Here is an 8,672-nt window from a genome sequence, read left to right as displayed (position 1 = left end):
GGGGAGGGGGGGACCTGGACAGGAAGCTCAGAATTAAGAACGGTGGTGGTAGTGGAAAGAGCAGTGAAAGCACGGAAAAGGAGGGTGAAGGTGGATCGGGGGGACAGGGTGGGGGCGGGGGTTAGAGAAGAACAATTCAGAGTTTACGTGGAAGCACAGAGAGAGAGAGAGAGAGAGAGAGAGAGAGAGAGAGAGAAAGACAGGAGGGAGGGGGGGGGGGGGAAGAAGAGCTGAGATTGCCATCAGGGTCCGCCGGCCTTTTCAAGCTGCGGGTAACTGCCCCCAACCCCCCCTATCCCCCTCCCCCTCTCCCGCCCCGCAAACCCCCACTCCTCCCCGTCAAATGTGACGATAATGACGATCACGAGCAATGTACGTGGGGAGGGGGGGGGGAGGGTCAGCGACATTATCTGTCTGTCTGCTGGTGGCCCAGGCTGCGCATCGCTCCTGTACTGCTACTGCTGCTGCTGCTGCCGCTGGTGCTGGTGCTCTCCACACTGATGGCAACAACGCTGTGCAAATGCCAAGTCCCTGCTCTCTTCTCCCCCTCACCTCACCTCCCCTCCCTTGCGTACCTACTTCCCAACTGGCAAGCCAGCTCCCCCCCCACCCCCCCCACCACCACCACCCATCATTCCTGCCCTTCTGTTACCATCACGCTCATCATCATCATCATCATCATCAACATCGTTGTCTCTCGTCGACGGTTTTGAAACGGGAATCTCCACATCACATCAGAGGTCTTTGTTTCGTAGTCACGGTCCATCCCGAGGTACTCACTTGCGTTTGTCCGTGCTGTGTGTGACTTACTGTGTGTCAGCTGAACTTGATACACATCTAAATGCGAGATTTTTTTTTTTTTTTTTTCTCGTGACTCCTGTTTAACTTTTTGCCCTTCTCCTTCCTGTCCTAGATCTTTTTGCCCCACACTATAATTGCGTATCTGGTTGTTGTTTTCCGATATATTATATACATAATATGTGTGTATATAATGTTAAGTGCGTGCGTGCGTGCGTGCGTGTGTGTGTGTTTGAGAGAGAGAGAGAGACAGAGACAGAGAGTGAGAAACAGAGACAGAAACAGACAGAGAGTCCTATTCAACACATGCCGATCTTCTGAGGTCTCTCAACCTTATTGTAAATGCTTTTCCTGACTGTTTCTTTTGACTTGTTAAACATAACCTCTTTCGACTCAGTGTAAATGCGTGCGAGGAGGGGTGGTTGTTCTTATTTAGACTCCAAATGAACTGAATGCAGATCCTCCCCTCCCCCCCACCCCCACTGTATTCGTTGTCAGTCTTCCCATGAACATGACACGGATCTTTTGGCGATGCTCTTACGCCACAGCGAATGTTCACTCACGTGTTGACTGAGCAACAGTGAATGTTCACCCAGGTGTTGATTGAGCAACAGTGAATGTTCACTCAGCGGGTGTTGACTGAGCAACAGTGAATGTTCACTCAGGTGTTGACTGAGCAACAGTGAATGTTCACTCAGGTGTTGATTGAGCAACAGTGAATGTTCACTCAGGTGTTGACTGAGCAACAGTGAATGTTCACTCAGGTGTTGATTGAGCAACAGTGAATGTTCATTCAGGTGTTGACTGAGCAACAGTGAATGTTCACTCAGGTGTTGATTGAGCAACAGTGAATGTTCACTCAGGTGATGATTGAGCAACAGTGAATGTTCACTCAGGTGTTGACTGAGCAACAGTGACTGTTCACTCAGGTGCTGATTGATGCTGGAGCCAGAATACCATCTGGTGTTTCTGACAGTTCCTGCACGGCATGCAGCCATCCGCGATGGCTCGGCTTGCTTCCTGTCCTTTGGTGAACTTCCCTTCGTGTTTCCTTCTCTCTGTTTTCCTCCTTCCTCCCTTCCTTCCTTCCTTCCTTCCCCATGCCTCGTCCCGTCTTCCTGCTACAACCTCATTTCTCATTCAGGTCTGTTCTGTCACTGAAAATAACCTGTCCACATTTCTTTCTTTTGTTGTCATTTACAAACGTTTTCGTTTCACCGTGGGGGACATAGGAAAACATATCCAAGTATGATCTGCGTAGACTTTTTCTTTTTTTCTATCACTTCCACCCAACAGGTGTTTTCTTCCAGTCTTAGTTTGAATGCCTGTCAGTGAGTTTTTTGGTCAGTCCAGGCCACAGGCTCTTACCCCCCCCCCCCCCTCCCACACACACACACACACACACACCTCCCCTCCCCCCACCCCCACCCCCCTTTTTTTTAAATGCCGTTTCTGGTCTCTGTCTCACACTGAAATGTTCATGCATGTTCATTACTCATTATCCAGGACACTCCCTTTGTTCTTCCTCTCCCTCAATGCTAGCCCCTTTCACTTCAAACAGATGCAAGGCATAAAACACCTGTGCCGCATATTCCAGTAAAACATAAACTTACCACTTCTACATGGTTGACTAGACGACAGCTATTAATTTTCGTACAAATTTACTTTACACAACGCTATCTGCCTAACTGTAACTCAGGGGGTTAAAACATCAACTAAGTTCTTCGATATGATAAAACAAAGATAACCGACATTATAATGCGCTGTGAAACATCGGTTATGTTGTAACTGGGATGGAAACTAAAGATGGGAGGGGGGCATGGGGAGGGGGTGTGGGGGGGGGTCATGGGGGTACGATGGGGTAGTCGGGGGTCAGGGGGAGCTGAGTGGTTGCTTGTACGAAGACTTCTCTCTCTCTCTCTCTCTCTCTCTCTCTCTCTCTCTCTCTCTCTCTCTCTCTTATTTTTATTTTTCAGCATTGTTGTGGTGTTCACAGTGAGGGGGTGGGGGAGGAGGGGGAGGAGGGGGAGGGGGTCTCCTTAAATGCCAGTCCCGTGAAGGCAGCTATTTGCTATTGGCAGTATAATACATTAATAGCTTCCTGCCCCGGGCCACCACCAATGGCTGGCTGTTCTCATTCTTTCCTTCCTTCCTTCCTTCCTTCCACTGTCACACTTTTGACTACAGCCAGTGACCTGCATTACTTTCTTTTACATAGATGCTTCACATATGTACATCTCTGTGGCTTCAGCGCCTTCTTCCTCAACCAGGCCCCCCTCTTATTTATCTGGTTGTTCCTCCTTTGTCCTCATCCTAGTTGTGTTTCTCCGTGTTTCTCTGTTCCTCCTTTGTCCTCATCCTAGTTGTGTTTCTCTGTTCCTCCTTTGTCCTCATCCTAGTTGTGTTTCTCTGTTCCTCCTTTGTCCTCATCCTAGTTGTGTTTCTCCGTGTTTCCCTGTTCCTCCTTTGTCCTCATCCTAGTTGTGTTTCTCTGTTCCTCCTTTGTCCTCATCATAGTTGTGTTTCTCTGTTCCTCCTTTGTCCTCATCCTAGTTGTGTTTCTCCGTGTTTCTCTGTTCCTCCTTTGTCCTCATCCTAGTTGTGTTTCTCTGTTCCTCCTTTGTCCTCATCCTAGTTGTGTTTCTCCGTGTTTCTCTGTTCCTCCTTTGTCCTCATCCTAGTTGTGTTTCTCTGTTCCTCCTTTGTCCTCATCCTAGTTGTGTTTCTCTGTTCCTCCTTTGTCCTCATCCTAGTTGTGTTTCTCTGTTCCTCCTTTGTCCTCATCCTAGTTGTGTTTCTCCGTGTTTCTCTGTTCCTCCTTTGTCCTCATCCTAGTTGTGTTTCTCCATGTTTCTCTGTTCCTCCTTTGTCCTCATCCTAGTTGTGTTTCTCCGTGTTTCTCTGTTCCTCCTTTGTCCTCATCCTAGTTGTGTTTCTCCGTGTTTCTCTGTTCCTCCTTTGTCCTCATCCTAGTTGTGTTTCTCCGTGTTTCTCTGTTCCTCCTTTGTCCTCATCCTAGTTGTGTTTCTCCATGTTTCTCTGTCCCTCCTTTGTCCTCATCCTAGTTGTGTTTCTCTGTTCCTCCTTTGTCCTCATCCTAGTTGTGTTTCTCTGTTCCTCCTTTGTCCTCATCCTCGTTGTGTTTCTCCATGTTTCTCTGTCCCTCCTTTGTCCTCATCCTAGTTGTGTTTCTCTGTCCCTCCTTTGTCCTCATCCTAGTTGTGTTTCTCTGTTCCTCCTTTGTCCTCATCCTAGTTGTGTTTCTCTGTTCCTCCTTTGTCCTCATCCTAGTTGTGTTTCTCCGTGTTTCTCTACCTTACTACTTTACCATCCATAACTCAATGTTCTATTTCAATATTTACTTGTGTGATTGACGTAGCCTGTGTTAGCCCCCTTCGGTTAGGGGCCTTGGCCTAATTTGAATAAAGATTTTCGCATTCATGTTCGCATTTTCTACCTTCATTTTTGACTCACTTGTGTAAACAAAGTGAGTCTGTTTTAACCAGGTGTTCGGTTGTCTGTGTGTGTGTGTGTGTGTGTGTGTGTCCGTGGTAAACTTTAACATTGACATTTTCTCTGCAAATACTTTGTCAGTTGACACCAAATTAGGCATAAAAATAGAGTGGGCGAATGAGGGCTAGATATGCGTTTTTCTTGCAGTGTTGAGGAAAGAAGCGCAGGTTTCTGCGGAGAAAGCCTAAGGTGTTGTTTGCTTTCTTCGAGATGTTGGCAATGTGGGTGCCCCACTTCAGGTCATTGGAAAAGATGATGCCGAGGTATGGGTTGGAGGAAACATGTTGGAGCGGGGTATTACAGAGGGAGTAGTTGTAGTTGGAGGACTGTTGGATGCTGAGGATATAGCATTTCTTTGGGTTGAATTTCATGCCCCAGTCAGAGGCCCAGGTTTCAAGTAGGCAGAGGTCGTTTTGAAGTTGTAGGTGGTCTCGAAAGGTGTTTGTTTCGCGGTATAAGAGGCAGTCGTCGGCGAACAGACGGACCTGTGACTTGACGGTGTCTGGCAGGTCGTTTATGTGACACAGGAAGAGGAGAGGGCCGAGACATGTTCCCTGGGGTACTCCGGTTTCGATGGGATTTTTAGGCGGGGTATTAACCAAGGCGGAATGCCACAAATGTAAGAACTGAAAGTTTTACTCGGTGATATATTCCTGATCTGATCGATTATGCAAAGACTGTCAAGTTGGCAGGTATGTTTTACACGAGTAGGGTTCATCATGGGTACTTGAAACTTTGTTTTTTTTTCCACGCTTAAAATCAGCAGCCAAAACACTGTTGCTCTTACAGTAAATCAGATTCTCTTGAGGTTTTCGCTACCGAAAAAATAAAACACTTGCGTTCAGCTCTTTTCATTTGCAGTTTTGCGACTGTCCGCTGTCCTTTCAGTATATGTAACTGGTGAAGGGAACAAATGTTGTAGTTTGTGACATCTAAAAATGAAATTGAAAAAATCATAAATATTTTTTTTTTTTTTTTTTTTTAAACTCGACCAACTTTACCAACAATAAAACTTGTACGTTACAGCAGTTTTACCGATTGCAACTCTCTTGCAACTGAAGTAAGCATCGCGTTTTGGTTTGGGCAACTGGTAGCGTTCTCAGTCTCAGTCTCAGCTGGGAGCCAGCTTTGAGCCCGACCGACAGGCAGTGATATATGGCAGCAAACTCAACAGATAATTGCACGCCTTTCGCCCATTTCCTCACATGACAACACCAAACCAACCACCCAGACTGAAAGGAGGAGCACGCACGCACGCACGCACACACACACACACACACACACACACACACACACACACACACGTGCTGGAACCGTTCCGTTGCTAGAAGATTTATCGCCATTAACTGCAACCGATGATGTCGTTGACGACAAACGGAAGTACGGAAGTGTTCAAAACGTGTTGGCAGATGGCAGATGGATACGCTGGGGTTAAAAAGAAACGAACAAAACAGAGAAAAATTTGGAGGCGTGTGTGAAGTGAGTGAGTGTATGCGTGCACGTGTGCAAGCGCGAATGTGTGTGTGTGTGTGTGTGTGTGTGTGTGTGTGTGTGTGTAAGAGAGAGAAAGAGTGACTGACAGACAGAATGACAGAGAATATTTGCAGTTTGTTCACGTTTGTGTATTGTTTTGCTTTGTTTGTTATTCTAGTGTGTGAAACAAAATTCCTTCATAGCCGAAATCACGACTCATTAGTTTCTGAAATATTCTGCTAAAATGGACGACTGAAGTTAAACAAGTAAATTCAACTGAAAAAAAGAACAAATGTGGACAACAGCTCAAGCTCATTCGTTCAGCTCAATCAAGTGGCATGGCTATGCGCAAACTGGTATTCCACTTCAAATGAGAACGCTCAACGCAGGTGGAGAATTGCTCAAGCTAATATGCACAACCACTTCAAATAACAAGAGCTTATGATAATTTTTTGAACACTTTTAACTGCATCTTAAGATTAACAAAGTATATTACGAGAATTGCCCAAGCTAATACGCACAACCACTTCAAACAACATGAGCTCAAGATAATATTTTCAGCAATTTAAACTGCAACTTAAGATTTACAGAGTATATTACGGCAAGTATTACAGCTCCCGGCTGTTATGTGCTCAGCCACGTTCTGAATAATTATTTAAAAAAAAAAAGAAGAAGAAGAAGAAGAAAGACTCATACAAATACATCCTCAGCCACTTTCAATAAAGGCCACCAAAAGCAATTTTTCGAAGTTTCATACCACTCAGAAAAAAAAAATGGGACATAGCTTGAAAGCTGTTCGCAGAACGCTGAGCGAAGGCCGTGCACTTCCCGAGAAAGGCAACAGCGTCCGTGTATCTGGAGAGGAGGATGGGGGTGGGGTGGGGGTGGGGGTGGTGGTGAGGGTGGGGGTGGGGTTAGGGGGTAAGGTCAGGCGAGGAGGGGAGGGAGGGAAGGGAGTTGGGGGAGGGAGGGAGGGAGGGGGGGACCAATCAAAGGTCCATTTATGGCCACTAATTTCAGGATTCTTCTACATCTCCCTGGAGAGGGTTCGTGGAGGGCTCTGGGGAGCCTTCTCCTAATCCCTCCGGCAGATGCTCCCCCAATCAGGGCGCGTCAACACGACAGCCTGTACTAAAACGAGCGAGTGTCCACTACTGGTGCAGAAGGACAGTTTAGTCCCGTTTCCCCATTCTGACATCCGTCATTCTAATGTCAGTGCTTTCTGGGCATCGCCCTTCACTGGGGTGTAGGAGTGGAGGAGGTCTGTGTGAGGACATTGTGATTAAAAAGGGTAGGGGGAAGGGGTGGGTGAGAGGAGTGGGTGGGTGTTGAAGGGGTCACCAGGAGAGAAGGTGAGGGGTTGGGGTGGGGGTGGGGGGCTTCCAGGTGGGATGAACTTTGGGAGGGTGTTGTGGGGATGGAGGGAGGAAGGAGACTGAGACATTAGGGACTGATGTGCGTGTCTCCTGAATTGACAATGTGACTTCAAACCGTTGGAGGGGAGGGAGGGAGCGAGGGAGGCAGACATAGAGAGAGAGGGGGGACACACACACACACACACACACACACACACATATATATATATATATATATGTATATATATATATATATATATATATATATATTCTTCTGCGTTCGTGGGCTGCAACTCCCACGTTCACTCGTATATACACAAATGGGCTTTTACGTGTATGACTGTTTTTACCCCGCCATGAAGGCAGCCATACTCCGCTTTCGGGGGGAGGGGGTGTATGCTGTGTATGCTCTTGGCTTATATCACAGATTGACATAAGTTTACATTTGGGCCAACAGCAAAGTGAGAGCTGTATTATCAAAGGTTTCTCCAGTCAATGGGAAATCATTTACAGCTTAGTCTTTTGTGAAGGACTATGACTCTCAAACTAGGAGGCAAAATTGCACTGGCTCTTAGTGCTGCAGCCTTGTGGGCTATTTGGCCTTTGGGAACCATCCCAACGCTGACTGTCCTAAAACCCTCTTGGCCGAGAGAGTGGGGATGTAACTTGGGCAAGACACTCTCCACTATAATCAAATTCTAGCCCAAATAGTCGGAACAGCAGTTGCCTCCTCTGCTGTTGTGATGGTCATGGTCGGACACGACTGACTATCATATACATATCTTGTTTCCATAACCCACCAAATGCTGATATGGATTACAGGATCTTTAACGTGCGTATTTGATCTTCTGCTTGCGTATACACACGAAGGGGGTTCAGGCAGTGGCAGGTCTGCACATACGTTGACCTGGAAGATCGGAAAAAATCTCCACCCTTTACCCACCAGGCGCTGTCTTCGAGATTCGAACCCGTGACCCTCAGATTGAAAGTCCAACGCTTTAACCTCTCGGCTGTTGCGCCGTCTATATATACGTGTCAATTGCGGTAGACAAAAATATTACAGCTTTTCACGGCCAGAACAGTCCAGTCGTCTGTGAAAGAGAGAAATAATCACCCCTCAGTAACTACAAACAAAACCACCAGTCGATCCAATAATCACAGAGAACACAACACTTGGAACTCACACAATTTCAAACAAGTGTGAAGAAATGAAAGGCACAACGTACAAACCCTAATTCAAAGAATATTCCCTGAAGACGTAATTCCGTCCCAAGAGAGGACTCCACCTCAGATTCACTGTTTGAGTGTACATGCTAGCAGTCTGGACCAATCAGCACGCGTCTAAATCGTCTGTAATTCTTTCGGGACACCCTCTCACGGGAAAGAACTTTGATTAAACATCACATTACAAGGTATAAGTCTCGTTTAATCGATTAATGAGTCGATTATATTGAAAGAAAAAGGCTAACCCGTTCAAACACAAATGGAAGAATGGGGAGCACGGCCCCCAAGAACAACGCCTCCACCACATCA

General features: G+C 46.6%; 1 protein-coding gene across 1 annotated transcript in view; it reads right to left on the bottom strand.

Annotated features, from left to right (window-relative positions):
• Positions 1-406: 406 nt before the first annotated feature.
• Positions 407-8,672, bottom strand: part of LOC143297672 (protein sevenless-like) — a 142,116-nt gene continuing 133,850 nt past the window's right edge. Inside the window, exons 12-13 of the mRNA XM_076610092.1 lie at positions 4,546-4,813; positions 407-497 (exon numbers count right to left, since the gene is read on the bottom strand). Coding sequence (XP_076466207.1) covers positions 407-497; positions 4,546-4,813 — 359 coding nt within the window. The remainder of the gene's footprint in view (positions 498-4,545; positions 4,814-8,672) is intronic.

Source organism: Babylonia areolata, chromosome 23 (assembly GCF_041734735.1).
Source record: "Babylonia areolata isolate BAREFJ2019XMU chromosome 23, ASM4173473v1, whole genome shotgun sequence".
In the NCBI taxonomy this organism is placed as follows: Eukaryota; Metazoa; Mollusca; class Gastropoda; order Neogastropoda; family Buccinidae; genus Babylonia; species Babylonia areolata.
Note: the sequence above shows the minus strand (reverse complement) of the source record. Positions and strands in the feature narration are given on the sequence as shown.